Source organism: Heliangelus exortis, chromosome 4 (assembly GCF_036169615.1).
Source record: "Heliangelus exortis chromosome 4, bHelExo1.hap1, whole genome shotgun sequence".
Lineage (NCBI taxonomy): Eukaryota > Metazoa > Chordata > Aves > Apodiformes > Trochilidae > Heliangelus > Heliangelus exortis.
The window spans coordinates 11,991,348-12,009,832 of NC_092425.1; the positions used below are offsets into that span (position 1 = coordinate 11,991,348).

At 37.3% G+C, this 18,485-nt stretch overlaps 1 protein-coding gene and 1 long non-coding RNA gene across 3 annotated transcripts in view; one reads left to right on the forward strand and one right to left on the reverse strand.

The window, feature by feature from the left end:
- The window catches only part of GUCY1A1 (guanylate cyclase 1 soluble subunit alpha 1), a 35,498-nt gene extending 24,028 nt beyond the window's left edge, over nucleotides 1–11,470 (forward strand). Inside the window, exons 4-9 of one of the 2 annotated variants that reach the window (XM_071743025.1) lie at nucleotides 1,267–1,325; nucleotides 2,333–3,042; nucleotides 4,427–4,912; nucleotides 5,426–5,569; nucleotides 7,664–7,818; nucleotides 10,413–11,470. In XM_071743025.1, coding sequence (XP_071599126.1) covers nucleotides 1,267–1,325; nucleotides 2,333–3,042; nucleotides 4,427–4,912; nucleotides 5,426–5,569; nucleotides 7,664–7,818; nucleotides 10,413–10,614 — 1,756 coding nt within the window. In that variant the 3' untranslated portion in view covers nucleotides 10,615–11,470. The remainder of the gene's footprint in view (nucleotides 1–1,266; nucleotides 1,326–2,332; nucleotides 3,043–4,426; nucleotides 4,913–5,425; nucleotides 5,570–7,663; nucleotides 7,819–10,412) is intronic. The other variant, XM_071743026.1, reaches the window with a different exon arrangement.
- Nucleotides 11,471–15,358: 3,888 nt separating this feature from the next.
- LOC139796335 (uncharacterized) lies at nucleotides 15,359–16,720 on the reverse strand. The gene is made up of 2 exons (XR_011725955.1): nucleotides 16,178–16,720; nucleotides 15,359–15,903 (listed from the first exon to the last, which is right to left on the reverse strand). It is a non-coding gene; the product is annotated as an uncharacterized lncRNA (long non-coding RNA).
- Between the last annotated feature and the right edge of the window lie 1,765 nt (nucleotides 16,721–18,485).

Genomic DNA, 18,485 nt, shown 5'->3' on the forward strand with positions numbered 1-18,485 from the left:
AAAATGAGCAAATACTTTGGAGGAACTCAGAGACTACACAGGCATGGGTAGAGAGATAAATGTGGTTCTATATGGATCTAGCCCAGTGTTTCTAAGATCCCAGGAAAATAATTCTAAATGAAAAATACTAGTATTATTTAAAAAAAATGTCTTCTGATACAGTGAACAATAATAAGCTACAGATACTGACATACATGTTTTCACTGGGCACACTGGGGTTCTGATTTATATTTAGGAGGAACTCAGCTTGATTTTCAGCACTCCTTAGTGCTGAAATCCAATATTAATCATTTGAGCCTTGCAGGGAGTTAGAATTTCTTAGCATCTGATTATACATAGAGGATCCAATTTATTTAACACATCTGAAAATATAAGCCCTTCAGTTTAAATCTCCTTTCAAAAAAAAAGAGAAAAATAATGAAATTGGAAACTACACTGTTGGTTACCTTGATGAGAAAATTACAATCTGTCTTTTGTACTATACTGATAGTTTCAAAGCACTTTACATGCATGAACTGAACCCAAGACAGCTGGTCAGATGTATGTTGTAATTGCTGAGTGGCTAATTAATATGAATATTTTCTGTGCCCTTAATTATGGGTTGCTTCCTGGAGTATTAAACAGAAAAATTATGCTATTCAGGATGATGAAATAATGCAAATATAAAACAGATCTACATGTCTCTACTGCTTTTACATATGAACATATCTAAGATATTTCAAGTGAAGAAATTCAGAAGGCATGTATCAAAAACTTACTCCTTATATAGAGTTTATATATGCCTTAATCTAAGCTATATGTCCTTCTCATTGTTTTGGGTCTAACATTAAGATTGAGATCATTGACTTCAAGAGGGCTGCAGCTGTGGATGAGTCTGGAGTAATGTAATTCCAATAAATGCTTGAATGTAAATGCCAATCATATTTTACAATATGCTGTGAAATATAATTAAGGCTTCAAACAAAAAAGCTAAGCCAAACAAAAACAGGACTCTCACAACCTAAGAGTTTTTAATAAATTACAGTCTACAGCATTTGGCCTCAATCTATAATCCGAGCTCAGACCACTTAGAATTTAATTTATCACCAATGCACAGGATAATCTAAGATCCTACCAAGACCTTATTTTAAATTAATGAAAAACTGTCCATTTGATCAGCAGAATTTGGTCTGTACACATGAAAGAAAGGGTAGGTTTACTTGCTATTTTTACAATATTCATCTTGATTTCTAAGAAGGCTTATTTGTATTTTTATGATTTTTACAGAAAAACTGAGGATAGAGAAGATTTTGAAAAAATAATCAGTGATCATGCTAATGCAGCAGGTACTGTAAGGTTGTTTAATAATAGATTTTCTGTGCAGTATATATAAAATAATACTTGTATGTAAAAATTAGTTTTGTTACTAAGAAATAATTTCCTCTGTGTAAGGGCAGCAGTGATGCTGACAACACAACTGAACTATGATCACTGCAACTAACAGTTCAGAGTGTCAACATTTGAGCTAAAGAAATTATTTTCTCAAATCTGAACTTTTGTAGAAGCATCCACTTGTAAGATCCAGCATCCACGTAGTCATAAGTTACAGTTTTATACTTATGTAAAACTTTTGATCCTTTTCATCTTCTGAAGGACTCCAGTCTGTCAGAAAAGAACTGCTGTAGTTTGCATTACAGAACTCTCCAGCTACATCTGTAATAGTAAATCAGAATTTTCCAGGAACTGAAACATGCTCTTCTGGACACTTCAAACTGCTGGTCCTGGCACAGTCAGCCTGTGACAAATAACACTTTTCCAAATGATTTGCAGTAACAGTTGGGAAGTTGGAATGTTCCCAAGAGTCTGGATGCAGCTATCCTGTTAAAAAAAGTTTGCTATCAAAGGTGTGAGCTGTTCTGTGCCAACTGACCTCAGTGCCCTGGAATATTCCTAGTCTTTTAATTTATTGGATCAGGCATAATATTATGTCTGTATGTATGCACCAATCCTGTTTTATTTTAAGTTTTTGAATTCTGGCTTTACTTCTGCTTATCAAGCTCAAGGAATTGGGTTAAATCCTGTGCCAAAACTGGCATTCAGTCTGTTTGCAACTGTACAAAGAACACCAAGTACTGGATCTTTCCAAACTACAACCTGTTTTCTTACTGTTTTCCAGGCAACACAAGTTTGCCTTTCTTTACAGCAGAACTTCTAAATAGAGAGCTCTCAGTTGTCAGTGCTAGGTCAGGGAAGGATATTGCTGATTTGCTTTGGTCTGGCATGAAAACCATGGAGATTAGCCTGAGATTCAGGATGATGAGTGCAGTTCTGACTAAAATGTGGTTCCTTGCAGGTGTTCCCGTGGAGTCTCTACGGGAATCTCTTGGTGAAGAGCTATTCAAAATATGCTATGAAGAAGATGAACACATATTGGGGGTTATTGGAGGAACCCTTAAAGACTTCTTGAACAGCTTCACTACTCTGCTGAAGCAGAGCGGCCACAGCCAAGAAGCAGGAAAAAAGGACAGACTCGAAGATTCCTCCATGTTGTGCCTGGAGAAAGATCAGGACTTCTTAAATGTGTATTATTTCTTTCCAAAGAAGATCACGAGTCTTATTTTACCTGGTATTATTAAAGCAGCAGCTCATATTTTATATGAAACTGAGGTGGAAGTAATGCTTATGCCTCCTTGTTTCCATAATGACTGCACTGAGTTTGCTAATCAGCCTTATTTGCTGTACTCCATACAAGTCAAAAGTGCAAAACCTTCCTTATCACCGTGTAAACCACAGTCTTCACTTGTGATCCCTGCCTCTGTGTTCTGTAAGACTTTCCCATTTCATTTTATGTTTGACAAGGACATGTCAGTTCTTCAAATTGGAAATGGGATAAGAAGACTTTTGACCAGGAGAGAATGTCAAGCTAAGCCAAATTTTGAAGAGTATTTTGAAATTCTTACCCCCAAAGTAAGCTGCACTTTTAGTGGAATAATGACAATGCTAAATATGCAGTTTACTGTAAGAGTCAGAAGATGGGACAATACTGATATGAAATCATCCATGGTAAGAGAGTTTTTGTAACTGTTACTTCTGTGTTTACTTTGGATAGAGTTAAAGTAGACAAAAAATATGGTGCACTTTGCATTGTCTACCTCTGATCACCTAATAGAATGGAAGAATAATGATTTATTGAGGGTATTCTAATACAATTCAGATTCTGAGGCCAATATTCAGTAAAAACTGTGCTTTAGGACTTTAACACCAGTAAAATCTGACTGTTCTTTCTATTTAAAAATAACTGCTTGGAATATTGAGATAAACTCAGTAAATTGAGGTGAAGCCAGTAATACACCGTGCTGCTGAGAATAAGGGCATCTCCAACACAAAAACAGTGGCAGGGAAAGAATTGTCAAAGTTTCCCTCAATCATTTGGAAACAACAGCTCCAGGAAGAATTCCTGTACTCGTCAGCCTCTGGTGTCTTTGGTATTTTGGTATCTTTGATTTTCTGATGTTTTCATTAGATGCAGCCACCAAAGATCCCACTTTTTTAGCTGTTGGGATTACCCACTGAAGCTGGGTCTCTGACAAATGACCTCAAACAGTAAAAAATATTGGCTCTTTAATGATTTTTTTATTCATCATTGGCTCGAGCTGAATTCCAGCTTATATACACCTGAGGTATTCCAGGCTGAATTGCCAGTTCAGACTCAACACTACAAGTACTTAAACGAAGAACATTAATAAAGGTTTCACCCAGTTCATTAATGAAGTCAGAAAAAATGTAGCACGGATTAACCACTGTCTCTCAGATCCATTTCTGCACCAGGCAAAAGTTTAATGATTACAAGGGGTAGTAGACTCTGCTTGGCTTTGGCAAGTACAGGTATTTCTTTAAAAAAATGATCTTTCACGGCAGTGTTAAATGGACCTCTGCAGCATCTTGTACATTACACAACAGAATACAGAAGGGCCATAAAAAATTTCATTCAAAATCCTGTATTTTTTTGAGTATTATTGAATATTCTATTATAAAATTGAAGCAGATTTTCATGCTTTGTCTTACCAAGTGTTGCATGAATCAAATGCTCAAGTTATTAGCAGAAATTTGTAGGCCACTACAGTCAGTAGCATTCTATCAGTAGATGAAAATGCACAAAATTCTTCTTTTTGTTTTTCTTTCTTTCCAAGATGAAACAGATACTGCTACCCACACATAATTGGGTCTTTCCTTAAATTGTGGTCCAAATTTTGCACCAGGAGTCTCAAGAAAAAGTAACTTATTTGATGGCTTTATGCTTTAGCACATCATGTTACCTCTTTAGCAACTAAATGAAATCATAAGGACTGTGGACCACTCTGACTTACCTCGGTATTTCCCCTAAATCTTCTTCTAGATCATTGTTGGGCATGTTTTGTATGAATTCTTTTTTCTTCAACTGTTTCAGGTAATGGATCTTAAAGGCCAAATGATCTATATCTTTGAATCCAGTGCCATCCTATTTTTGGGATCTCCTTGTGTGGATAGACTAGAAGATTTTACTGGACGTGGATTGTACCTCTCAGATATTCCAATTCACAATGCACTGAGAGATGTTGTTCTGATAGGAGAGCAGGCCAGAGCTCAGGATGGACTCAAGAAGAGATTAGGAAAGCTAAAAGCAACCCTCGAGCAGGCCCATCAAGCACTTGAAGAAGAAAAGAAGAAGACTGTTGATCTTCTGTTTTCAATTTTTCCTGGAGAGGTTGCTCAGCAGCTGTGGCAGGGACAAGTTGTGCAAGCCAAGAAATTTAATAATGTCACAATGCTTTTCTCTGACATTGTTGGATTCACTGCCATCTGTTCCCAGTGCTCACCTATGCAGGTTATCACCATGCTTAATGAGCTTTACACTCGCTTTGATTACCAGTGTGGAGAGCTGGATGTCTACAAGGTACACAATTTATTGCATTTCTGTGGGGTTCTGAGACAGGAAGAGAAACTAAAACTATATCGTACAGAGGATAATAGAAGTCCAAAACTTATTTTTATTCATTATTTTGCCCTAAATCTTCATTATAAGAAAGGCATATTAAGATAAATCATAAAACAAGCAAACAAAAAATCAGCAGTCATGTAGCTGCAAGAGAAACCCATCAAAACTTTAGAGTTTACTTTAAAAATTAATTTTGATGATGGTGCTGTGAATCTGGAGTAGATAGGTTTTTAATTATAGCTATTGGTCCCTGACAGCAGGCAAGCAAGAAAAAGTATTTAGCATCATTCCCAGCAATAACTCCAAATTGGGCAGTTTTTCCTTTAGAATGGTCCTGCAGCATTAGCCAGGACTGAGATAATTTGGCAGGACAAATAAGACAGTCAATATGTAGGTAAAATTCTTACTGAAGTCAGAGATTATTCTTTTCTGTGTCAGTGTAACCCTAAGGAACAAATTTGACTGTTTTAGGTTGAGACTATTGGAGATGCCTACTGTGTTGCTGGAGGTTTACACAAGGAAAGTGAAACCCATGCTGTTCAGATAGCACTGATGGCCCTGAAGATGATGGAGCTGTCAGATGAGGTGGTGTCTCCCCATGGAGAGCCTATCAAGGTCATATATTTCATTGTGTTTTACATGGTTACAGTGGATATTTCTGTTTGTTTAGTTGCTTTCAGGATATTTGTCTTAATGAAATTTCACATAATTGCATTAGTGTGTATGGCTGGAGAGGCTGACCTTTTTAGCTTTATGAATGAGTGGTTTGTGAGAAGTAGAGGTGAAACAGGGAGCTGAAAATCAACCCTAAGGCTTTAAATGCAGTGAAATAAATGGTTGCATGCTGACGTGCTGCTGGTTTTGTCTCGGTAGCAATAGATTTGTCCGTGGCATGGAATATTCTGTTACTGTTTTCTAATGTGGAGACTGCTCCTCTCTCAAAATTAGACCCAGTGAGAACATCTCAGTCTTTTGAGGCAATCGGTATAAATATAAATCCTCAAAGATGTGTTCAGATTGCAGTAATCCATATGTACTTAAAGGATTCTATTGCTCTTTCTATTTTACCATTGTGTACCCTCAGTAACATAAAGTAATGGTGTTAGTGCTGTCAAAGCAACTCTTTGATTCAGTGGTAGTTATATTTATGGCTTCCTTTTGGTGAGGACTTGCATATGTAGTGAACTTTTCATGTAGGTTTACCTCTCACTGAGAAAAAAAAAGAAAGGCCTGGGTGGATGACAAATGACATGGACCTTCTACTAAGTACAAATTGGGTCCTGTTATTTTTAATGCAGGTGTCTCTGTTCATTATGTCTGAAAAGACATTGCTCATTTTTAACATTTATCTGTTCATTTGTTCCTTTAGAAAACTTCAGCCTTCTTTGATTTTAGATTAAGGAATACTTGTATTCCAAGAGAAGAAGAATGGTTACTAAGATGATTGCATGATCCACATTTATCACAGAGAACAGCAGTATTATATTATAAATATATAAATATTAATAAATGTCATTGTTTTTGTATTTCACAATATCAAATTAAAGTACTCTTAAAAAATCTGGAAACATCTTTACAGTATAATAAATGTTTCTAATGTCCACACAAATGCTACCACTCTAATTTTGAATGAGGAAGGCTATTACATTTCAAAATATCGTTTTAAAACAGGGAGGGAATGAACTGTATTGTTTAAGCACTCAGTAGAACCTTCTTAGAAGAAAACTGAAGTTTTCTATTTTTAATGATATCACACATCTATTTTAATTAAATGCTTCATGAAAGCATGGGCTGTTTTGCAAAGCAACAAATACAGCACACAGTCTGCTGTCATTTTACATTTCAGCTGTCAAAGATAAAAGGCATGACTGCAAACTTCTCACTTTAAATCAGGCTTGTAAATTGCTGTACATATTTCAGTCATCTTTGCTGTGTGGGTGAATTTTGCTTTTGTTTCAGACTTTTCTGCTTTTCTGCTCAGAATTTGAAATTGTGATTTCTGTATAATGATATGATATCTCATGATATGTAAAGAGCAGCACACACAGCAGATGCACAGGCTTCCCAGCATCATTCCATTGTTGTGCCAGAGTGCTATTCTGAAGAAAATGTGTCTACATAAATACAATGCACATACAAAAAAGAATTCATCCAAAAATCCCCCCCAAAAGGTCCATATAAATAGGTTTCAGATGCTCTATAATTTAATTATAAAAATTCTGTCCTTTGGGATTGGGATTTATCAATGTGCAACCTTGTCATTAGAGTTCAATTGAAACTGCAGCATATAAATAATGTCTTTGCTTTTCCCTATGGCTCCTGACCTTAACATCAAAGCAAGTGCTACCCATTAACTCTCACCAGTCACTGTGTTGTCTCATACAGTTCCTCCCAGAAAAAGTATCCCAAGTGTTGTAGCATCTCCTGCTGATGTTTCTGGATCAATTTGCTGCCACAGAGAGCAGAATTATCACAGTGATATCAGATGAAGTATTATTTATACAAATGCAAAGCAATGTAAACTTTAGCTCGTTTCATCTCTGCAACCAGTGATGGCCAGAATACAGACATTTTAAAAAGACTGTACTAACTCAGCTTGCATTAGTAGCTCATTATTTCTTTTTATTACTATTGTTATTAGAATTTATAATACTGACTTTAACCATTCTCTTTTATCTAATAATGCTGGTTTCTATCTTTTATTTAAAGATGCGTATTGGCCTTCATTCTGGATCTGTCTTTGCTGGAGTTGTTGGGGTTAAAATGCCTCGTTATTGCCTTTTTGGTAACAATGTAACCCTTGCCAACAAATTTGAATCTTGCAGTGTACCAAGAAAAATAAATGTCAGCCCAACAACTTACAGGTATGGTGCTTTATATCTGTAAAATATTTTATATCTGTAAAATATCTGTAGTAGTTATGATAATAGTTCATTGTCTTCCTGTTGTTTTTTTTTCCCCCCTCTGAAGTACTGCTGTTTATTTTCCTTTTCTCTTTTTATCTGACTGCTAATAAATTCACTGTGGTTATTTTTAGTCAGAATGCAACCAGTAGCAGCAAGAAAAAGGGTCAGACAGAACAGCTGATACTTATTTTCCAAATGTTGCATTTAAAATAAATGGACACTTGGCCAATTTTGCTTCTTACCCTGCAGCTGTGTATACCTCCTGCTTTTTATTTCCATCTTTTCTATATCTGGAACCTCTTTGAGCTTTCCATGTGAAGTGGATGACAAACTAGCTGCAGGCACCTTTGAAAATAGCATCCTAACTGAAGAACTGTTAAATGTTACACTCTACATCTTTTCATTGTCTTTTTGTTAGGGCAGATGAATAAACAGGTTGCAATTAATCAACCACGCCAGCACTTGGTTTTTACACATTTTGATTCCAGCTCAGTTTAAACCCTTTAATATGGAAATCAGGCTGTACTGTTGATCCACTCAGATCAGGTATTTTTAGTAATGAGTACTATGTGACTGTGCAGACAGCCAGCAGGCTCCCCCATGGGAAATAGAGCATCTTTCATTTGTCCTCTGGAACTCATACTCTCTTTGTATTACCTCTTTATTGTATGGAAAAATCACCTTGCAACATGTCCATGGACAAGTAATAGTGTCTCCTAGATGCTTTGAATTTGATGGTAACAATAGTCTACATTTGAATTAGAGATCCAGGTCTGAATTTTATGCCACTGAGCAGATATAGGTTACTGTTTCTTCCAGAGTGACCAAAAGGTTGTTGAGCCAGCAATGTGCCCTTGTGGCCAAGAAGGCCAATGGCATCCTGGGGTGCATTAGAAAGGGTGTGGTTAGTAGGTCGAGAGAGGTTCTCCTCCCCCTCTATTCTGCATTGGTGAGGCCGCACCTGGAGTATTGTGTCCAGTTCTGGGCCCCTCAGTTCAAGAAGGACAGGGAAGTGCTTGAAAGAGTCCAGCGCAGAGCTACTGAGATGATTAAGGGAGTGGAACATCTCCCTTATGAGGAAAGGCTGAGGGAGCTGGGTCTCTTTAGTTTGGAGAAAAGGAGACTGAGGGGTGACCTCATCAATGTTTTCAAATATGTAAGGGGTGAGTGTCAGGGAGATGGAGTTAGGCTTTTCTCAGTGGTGACCAGTGATAGGAGAAGGGGTAATGGGTGTAAATTGGAGCATAGGAGGTTCAAGTTGAATATCAGAAAAAATTTTTTTACTGTAAGGGTGACAGAGCCCTGGAACAGGCTGCCCAGGGGGTTGTGGAGTCTCCTTCACTGGAGACATTCAAAACCCGCCTGGACACGTTCCTATGTGATGTACTCTAGGGGGCCCTGCTCTGGCAGGGGGGGTTGGACTAGATGATCTTTCGAGGTCCCTTCCAACCCCTAGGATTCTATGATTCTATGAAAATGGAATGTAGAGAGAGTGAATCTCCTGGTAGAAAGTGATCTTGCTGGCTGGGTAATTTAATCTGAAATATGGATATAAATTATTTTTTGCTTTGAAGGAAGCTCTGCTATCCTCACTGTACCCTGGCCAGTCACTTGTACCCGTTGTCACGTATGTGATGATGCCTTGTGGCAAGTTTCTGTGGCCAGTGTGAGACAGAGTTTGGCAGAGGATCCTGACATTCCCTGCAGCATATGCTGTGTGACTTACAGGGTGTGAAGCTATGAACTAACTTACAGAGGTGATTTAGATAAAAGTAGTGCAGGTATTAGGGCCCACAGTCAGTAACCTTTTCAGTCATGCACTGTAAACATGAGCATCACCAGTGCTTATGCACGTCAGAAGAACAGTGGCTGGCAAATTGAAAGAAAAAAACTGTTGGAAAAAAAAAAAAAAAACAAAAAATAAAAAAGACAATTCTCTGAGTGCTTAGAAAACAGGCAATTTGGTTAAAGGATAAACAATTGTTATTATTGTTGTGCAATCTTTGGGGTTTTTTTCCTGAGTAAATGATGTGTTAACCTCCTTCTTGTTTAGGGTTCTTTCCTTCTTGATTTCTAGACCAATTCTAAACATATATGGATAACATTTTGGCATCTTGCACAGGTCCTGTATATTTCAATAATTCTCTGGAAGCTTAAATACCAGTCATCAATTTGTATCCCTACTGATTAGCAACCTGTTTCAGGTATAGAAGGCTACTGGGTTTAAAGAACCTCTGTGTGAAAAAGCAAAATTATCAGAATTCATAAGATCTGAATAGCTAACAAACTTTTCATTATTTCTTTAACTTTAACATTAATTATACTAAATAATTTTTAAAAACACAACTGCATGGAAAACATTGAAAAGACAAAGAGGCAATACTCTTGTTTGTGCTGGTGCACAAGTTAATGGGTTATCATCAGGGCTACCAATAAACAGTATTTTTTAATCTATTTTCAGTAAATAGCATAAATGCATTCTGCCCTGCTGTACATGAAGAATTATTGCACTTGTAACAATTTTTGATCAAGATTATTTGGTTTTTTTCTAGGTTGTTAGAGGAATATCCAGGTTTTATGTTCACACCTCGCTCAAGAGAAGAACTTCCACCTAACTTTCCCAGTGATATTCCTGGAATTTGCTATTTTCTGGATTCTTACATTCAAGGAACAAACACACAGACTTGGTTTCAAAAGAGAGACTTAGGAGATGGTAATGCCAATTTTTTGGGTGAGGAAACAGGAATAGACTAAACTGTACATTCACAAGTGTATAGAATAATCTATAAATATTTCCTTTTTTTTTTTGTATAAACTGAAAATTTTTAAATATGTATGAAACATGAATGCACTTTAGATTGTTAACACCTGAAAATCAGTATTAAAATTTCAGGAAGTATGCCACTGACTCCTTTTTACTCTTTTGTTTGTATAAAGAACATAGTCACTCGTAATAATATTGCAACTTCACTGTTAGAAATGCTACTGAAAGTTATATTTTCCCTGTGGTAATTTTTAAGTAAGTGCTATGTAACAACTCTCTCAGTTCTGTGCTGAGAATTCTAGATGTATTGTACATGTCAGGAGATGTGATGTGAAAGTGATGCAGCCACATGCAGTGTTGTGAGTGGGTGATTACCAATAACTATTAAAAATGCGTTTTCTTAGTGATTCCATAAGAAAATATTCATTAAAATATTGTCATTGCTATCACATACTCCTTCCAGTGCATCATTTGGGCCCCATCCTAGAAGCTGTTGTCCATCTTCTAACACTGACTGGAGTCAACGTGTTGAGGGTGCTCAGCATCTCCTGGATCAGGCTGCTAATTGTATTTACTACACATATACACAGCAGAGTATACTGCTTACTGTTTCATGAACTTTATGTTGTGTATAAAATTAATATAGATTAAAGCACTGTATAATCACATACTGAAGTCTCTGTAATAGTCAAACGATATTTTAGGTCTTGGTTTTTTTAAAATACTTTGCAAAAATAATAGTATGCACTTGCTATTATGTATTAAAGCAATAAATGTTTTCTTTTAATTGTCATTTAAATTTGAAATGTTTTAAAGGAAGTGCAATAAAACATGCTTTGGAGTGTTGGCTGAGAGAGGAAATTCCAGTCAGACTGTATAAAATGGAACAGAAGCAAACCAGTTTAAAGCTATGATCCTTATTCCAGAACAGCAAGGTGGGTATGCCCTGGTTTTCAAATGCCTGGGGCATACTTGTTTTAGAGTTGCCAGAAGAATCTAGCAGTGCTTTAAAACATGTGAGCACATATATAAACCATTACTATTACTGTTACTATTACTATTAATACTAATAATACTAATACTATTACAGCAGCACAGGATTTTCTGTTGTGGACAGTGGAACCTGAGTGGAGACCTCTCAAGGGTCTGCCTTTAGAACTGGCAGAAGAGAGGGAGTTATGAGTCCTGAGTTTAGGAATCTGACTCCCTGGTGAGCACATCATCTGCAGGGAAGTTTCACCATGCACCCAGTTGGCTGCCAGCTGGAGAACTGCACTGCTTACATACAAATGTTTCCAGCAGTATCAAGTATTATTAATAACTGTTTTAATCTCTTAGACTCTTGGGGTTCGGTATATCAAGCCAAATAAAAGGCTTTCCTCAAGCTACTTGCCACTGAATCAGATTTTGCTCTCTGAATGTTTACCAAGAAAATTATTTTAGACTAAGGTACCATTCTGGTCATTTTCTGGACCTGACTGGCTCATTCTGAAGCTCAGCATACTGTCTTATCCTATGATTTTGCAGTAGAAAATCATAGAGGCAGAGCGTGCACCATCAGTGCTTTGAGAAAAATTCTCATACTGGATAAGCATTAAGAACAGATTAAAAGCATTTTTTAATTCAGATTTCTTGTAAGCAACATTTGAACAAAACTTGAAATATTGAATCTTGCTATTGCTTAGGGTCTGCTATATCCATCCAAGATTTTTAGAAATGTGTGACACAAAAATGGAACCTGAGAGTGTATTACATATTTTATATATATATATATATACATACACATATACAAGGATAGATATTTGTAACATTTTAATGGCAGTGTTTCAAAGAAACAGAAGCTATGCAAATTTTGGCAACTGGTCTTTGCAGTATTATTTTGGTCAGAAAATGCTTTTCTATTGCCATAAATACCCAGAGGCTGATAGCAGCTCCATGTGGGTGCTCCGGAATTTAAAAATTTGGGAGTATTCAACTACTGACTCTTCAGTAATGACTGAAGTCAGTAGGACTTTATCAATCCCTGTCATCTATTGAAAGTTACAAAAGAGCCTTTTACATAAAAAGGATTCAATTCTCCATACCTACCAAATGGGATGGACTCATAATGTACACATAAAGCAATATCCTTGAATCTCAGTGAAGTAAATAGGATTTAGGCAGTATTTAAGACAATAACTCAAGGAAGTGCTTTAAAATTTACTCGTGTTCTGTTCTGCAAAAAAAATCAAAGTCTATGTTTAATTTTAAGCAAAACTTAAGAATTTAGGTCTCACTAAAGCTGTTCCTCCAAGTTTTTTGCTGGATGAATATGTATTTAATAAAGGACAATTATTTTTAACTAATCTTTTCATTTAGCTTTCACCTTTTAACTAAGCTTTTCACTTAAATTAAAGCCAAGGGGAAGGGAAGGAAGTAAATCAGAAAGTAAATTGTTGAGATAAACAAGGGGAAGGTAATTTAACTGATAAAATACCAGGACATTTTGCAAGGAAATAAACCGGTTGGTTCTAATCTGATGTTTGGTATAATATTATGTTGTAGGATACTGTAAGAGTCTTCAGAGACTATGCAATGCTATTTATATAAATACACAAATATCTTAATATTATGTCCAGAAACAGTTTTATTTTTATGTGATTTTTTTTTGTTTTATTAGCTCATGAAGATTCTGAGGGACTGAGTCCTGTTTCAAATTTATAGTATGTGATGGGAGATACCTTTTAATCACACTGCAGTTTCTTTGCCAAAGAGGTGTGAAGGTCCCTTGAAATAAAGAAAGTGAGTCCTTAAAAACTTAGCAATGATATAGCTAAAGTAAAAGCTAAAGCAAAAGAATTCAGGCAAGACCTGGTAAGATTTCAGGGAGATGTTGGAAAAAAAGTTCTCTTTACTTGTGTCAGAGGAAGTGCAATTAGTGTGGAGCTGATTTCTTTTTGTCTGAGCTACTGTTCAAAGCAAATGAACTCACAGAAACTGACAAAACAGGGGAGTGTACAGATAATGGAGCCACAGAGCAACTCTATTTTTTCCTGTGAAGTCTTAAAAGGAAGAATTCAGACCTCCCTCAACCCCAGGTAATTTCTCCCATCATTTTCTTTTGCATTCTTTGCAGAAACAGCTGCAACAGATAATAAAGGAAACAAATCAGCATTTCCTGCTAAAAGCCATCAGAATTCAAGGGCATTGCTCTGAATCTTGGCAAGGGGACTCTTTTTCAAACCCCACCCATCCTATAACCTAGCAGGCCACTGTAGCTGCTGCCATTTTTTATGCCTTCTCATTGTTCTGCAAGAGCAGTGGAAGGGGAGTTTTTGTTTCCTGCAGCTGCAATAATATTTGTGACCATTTGCCATAGAGCATACAAGGGACTATGTTGCTTTCAAAACCCTGCTCCAGTTTGTCAGGAGTCTGCTTGGCAGGAACCAAATTTGAGGTTGTTTCTGAAACAAAAACTAGAACTTTCTTTTCTACCTTTGCATTCTGCACAGTATGTGCCACACCAGCTTTTAGAGACCTCTAAACCCATCTTTGATGATTTGATGGTAAAGCTGCTCTCAACTGCATAAGGAAATAATCAGATAGAACCTTTTTTTTTTTACTTTTTTTTTTTTTTTTTTTTAATTTCCAAATTCCATTTGCATGAGTATGCTGTCAGTCCTTTTCTGCAGAGCAAAGGGAGAGAGTAAAACTCCCTGACAGTGAAGCACAAATAAAAGATGGAAGATGATCAGTGGTTCTGGAACCTCTGCTGCATTCAGATGCAACAGTTTGGAGCATAAACAGTAGGATCTGAATGTTAAATGCACAGTTAGGATGGAACATGAAGCTGGAAAGCCAGTCAAAGGAATAATATACTCTGAAGGAATCTAAAACCAAAGTAAATAGCCTTGTAAAGTTTTGTGTCTGATCTGCTTCAGCAGATTTTGATGCTGGCAGTAAAATGAAGTGGAGGTAGTGGTTTCCTAATATAAATGGAAATGAGCACATTGCTTTGCAGTCCCATTATAAGGCCTTCCTTGAAGAACTGTGCTGAAATGGTTTCTTCTGAGCAGTACAAAGCTACAAATTCTTATTCCACTACACAAAAAAATGCCATTTTAGGAGTATCCTGCATACACGTCTTGTAATGGGAAATAACCTGGATGAATACCTGCAGTAACATCCCAAGGGGGTGAAGAGAGGTTAAGTCATAGGTACACTTCCACTTCTCTGATTTTTTTTTTCACCCCAAAAAAAGCCTGAGAAAGAAATATCAAGGACCATAATGTTCCCAGGAGCTTTGGACTACAAGCCTATAAAAAATCAACAGGAATCTTTCCACTGTTTGCAGAAAGTGTTAGGGAATATTGGGACATAGGTTTAGTTTGCTCTGCATTCCTAAAATGCCATTTCTCTTTCAGGATGCAACAGAGCTCACAAGTTTCCTCAAATCTACACAGGCTATTGCATTACAGAACACTACTGATGTATTTCAAGCTTTTTCAGTCACAGCTTGTCCTTACCAGAATTGGAAAACTAATGGAATGATATAGTGAAATAGTGTATAGTGGTGTCATAGAAATAAAGAACCTTGCTGAAGTGATCTTAAAAATAAGAGTGTATTTCTTCTGCACCTGGGAAATATAATTATGACAATCCCAAATGTCTCAGACCATTATAATTTGAAACTGATATCTAGAAAATACCCATGATCCATTTTGATGCTAGTGAAGTAACTCCATCTTCAGAAAATCAAATCCAGCAATAACATAAAGGGCAGCATTTTTATTCAGGATTATAGTAACAACATAAACTAGAAGAGCGAAGTCCAAAGTAAAAAATGCAATTCATTAAAATGCTTTCCTTGTTTTATAGTGCTTGTGCATTAACACAAACCATATTTAACTGAATGTAAATGTTCTTGGCCAGAGCTGTCTCAGCAACTGCTCTTTCATAGAGCATAAAGGGATCCTATGCTACTTTTTGCATTCATGGACATCAACAAAAATTTCCAGATGAAGTTATCATCTCCAATCAGGAAAAACTATGTATACCACCACTCAAAAGGTTTAGCAGTTGCCTTTCTTCTGTAATCACTGACTGCAGCTCTTGGCTCTCTGATGGCCAAGCCCAGCAAACTCCTCCTGACAAGTATGTTTAGGGGAAAACAAAGTGGAGAAGCTGCCAGGTAGGATTTCAGCTACAAAAAGCATTTTCTTAAAGGCTCCTTTCATGCCAGCATTCCATCCCATGCACATCCCAGTTGTGGCTGTAGTGCCACAGCTACTCTTCCACTCCTAAAGACCAAAAAGCAACTGGGCATAAGCAGCACATAGTGCACAAGGGTCTCCAAATGGGAATGAGTTTGGATGCTGTAGTGATTGAGCTGCAGGATTTATGGAAATGCAGTCCAAATGGTTGCATGATGTGCACAGTGCACATGGCCTAATGCTTGATGGGGTTGGGCCTTAAAAACAAAGCCCAATAGGAACAGATTAGATGCAAAATTACATTTTCTTGTTGATTCAGAGCCTTTGCTTATGCTGAAATGAACCATTGCCTGAGACCTACCAGACACTCTTGATTCAGCAGGGATCTGAAATAGAGACTGGTCCCTCTCAGCACATCACTATGTGGAATTCTTTAATTCAGCACCTTCTGAACTTTTAAAAGGGGATCCCTGTTTTAGAAAACTAAATTAATCATCTGCTTTAACTCTACCCATGCTGTTTTCAGTTCACATTTTACAGATCTCACCACAGATGCTAGAACTGCCACTCACAATGGTTAAGCTGCAAGAACATCCTGCAGGTGCAACCCACCAAGCCTGAACCAAATCAGGAGGCAATTTCACAGCTGTCTACAGCAATTTTGACCTTTGCACATATCAGCACTTTTGAAAACGTGTCACCCATCTACACAAAAGTGCCAGGATAATCTGCTCTCTGAAAACCATATCCAAAAGGAACTTTATGCAGCAGATTTGTGAAGAGGAAACACTACACATAAGGCAAGACTGCCAGGTTTTGTATTAGGCCTTCCAGTAATGCAGATTCACTGCCATCAGTAGGCACACAAAGATTACAAAGGGTAATTACACAATTACATAGCTACAACGTTTGTGCTGCAGGATATGTTTTCCCATTTTCTCAAAACTTCCTTCCTACAAAATAGGAAAAGTAGGTGGTGACCTGAAGTACTCAAATCCTAGTTAAGGGGTGACAGGCTGGCCCCACCTCAGCTACACTGAAACAGACTTTCATCTGCTTACAACAGAATGATTTATTACATCATCTCTGTTGCCAGTTTCCTGGAAAATGAAGATATTCCTAGAGATTTGCATCTCTTTAGTTTTTATTTGTTTCTCTATACAGATTTCCTCCAAAACTAGTAAGTTATTTGTATGGTTTTAATTGGATGTATTGAAATGTTTCTTCTTGGCCGTCCTTTAAAAAATCTAGAACTGGCTTTTCCAGTAGATTTGGAATGTGTTAAAGGCAGTAGAATTTATTTTTATGCCTATGTGACATAAAAGCAGTTTCCTTCTACTGTTCACGGAATCCCTGCTGAGATGAGGTTTGCCAAATTTCTGATATGATTTTTCTCCTCACTTACTAGTGATTTTAACAGATCTTAACACAGATTCAAAATTTCACCAAGCAATAGATTAGATCTCAAAATATCTTAAATATTGTCATTTATTAACTTACAAAGTTCCAACACACGTTCTATCTTTGGTTCTGTGGCATTTTTGTGTTTGCTGGGTTTTTTTTTTATATAAGAGTATTTGAACTGTTAAAATTTTAAACTTACCTTGCACTATCTTACTGCAATTTTACTTACATCTAGAATACATCTGGGCTGATCAGCACCTATGGCTCTAATGACTTCATGCAACAAAATTGCTGCCCAAGAACTACATCCCATGAAGAATTTATCTTATAATCCTCCTAGATAATCTCATCACTTGTATATTGTGATTCTTTTTAAGCAAGTGAGCAAAAACCCCAAATCCAAACAAACAAAAACCAAAATAAAAATGAAACAAAAAAACCCAACAACCCAGTAGTCTAATCAGGATACGTATTTCATACACTGAGGTCTTCAGATGGTACAATGGACTTTAAGCTAAATGGGTTTTTCAGTTGCTGCCATTTTTTCAAGTTTTGTTCCATATATATGGTAACATAATTTCTGAACTGCCCTTGGCATGTTGTAAGAATCCCTCTGCTCAAAAAACTTGTGTTTTAAGGGCCATACCTTTCTTGCAGAACCTTTTGGGAACCCATACACAGCACAGTGTTGATTCATGTTGATCACTAGCAGTGACTTAACATGCACAAAAAAAAAACATTACTGAAAGCATTTTTAACTTATTGCACTTTTAATGTCATTAGCCTTTGGAAAATGAATGCACAGAAACAGAAATGTCTGTGGCCGTTTTACCCTTCACTTTCCTCACCTTTTTTGGGGGGGATTTATTATTTATAATTTCCTAAATGCTTAGTGGTTGTATTGGGATATGACAAAAGTGCCAAAGCTTTTGTGCTCCTGGGCAGGCACCCCCTGCGCCGGGCACGACACCAGAACACACACCGGGTACCACAGGTACACACCGAACCCTTTGGAACCAGCCAGGCACTCAGGTCAACCCTGGTGAATCGCAACAACTCCAGTTGGAGAAAAAGCCATTGAAAAATCCTTTTTGGTGCGCAGGAAACCGTAAGGCAGCGCTTCCAAGGCTTCCCCGCTGAGGGAGAAACACACCCGGGCAGGAGGGATGCATTTCCTGGGCCCGTCCCTCCTTCCACAGGCGCCGGACCGGGGCGACACCGAACCCCATCATCCACCGCCTTCACACCTGAGAGGGAGCAGGGGA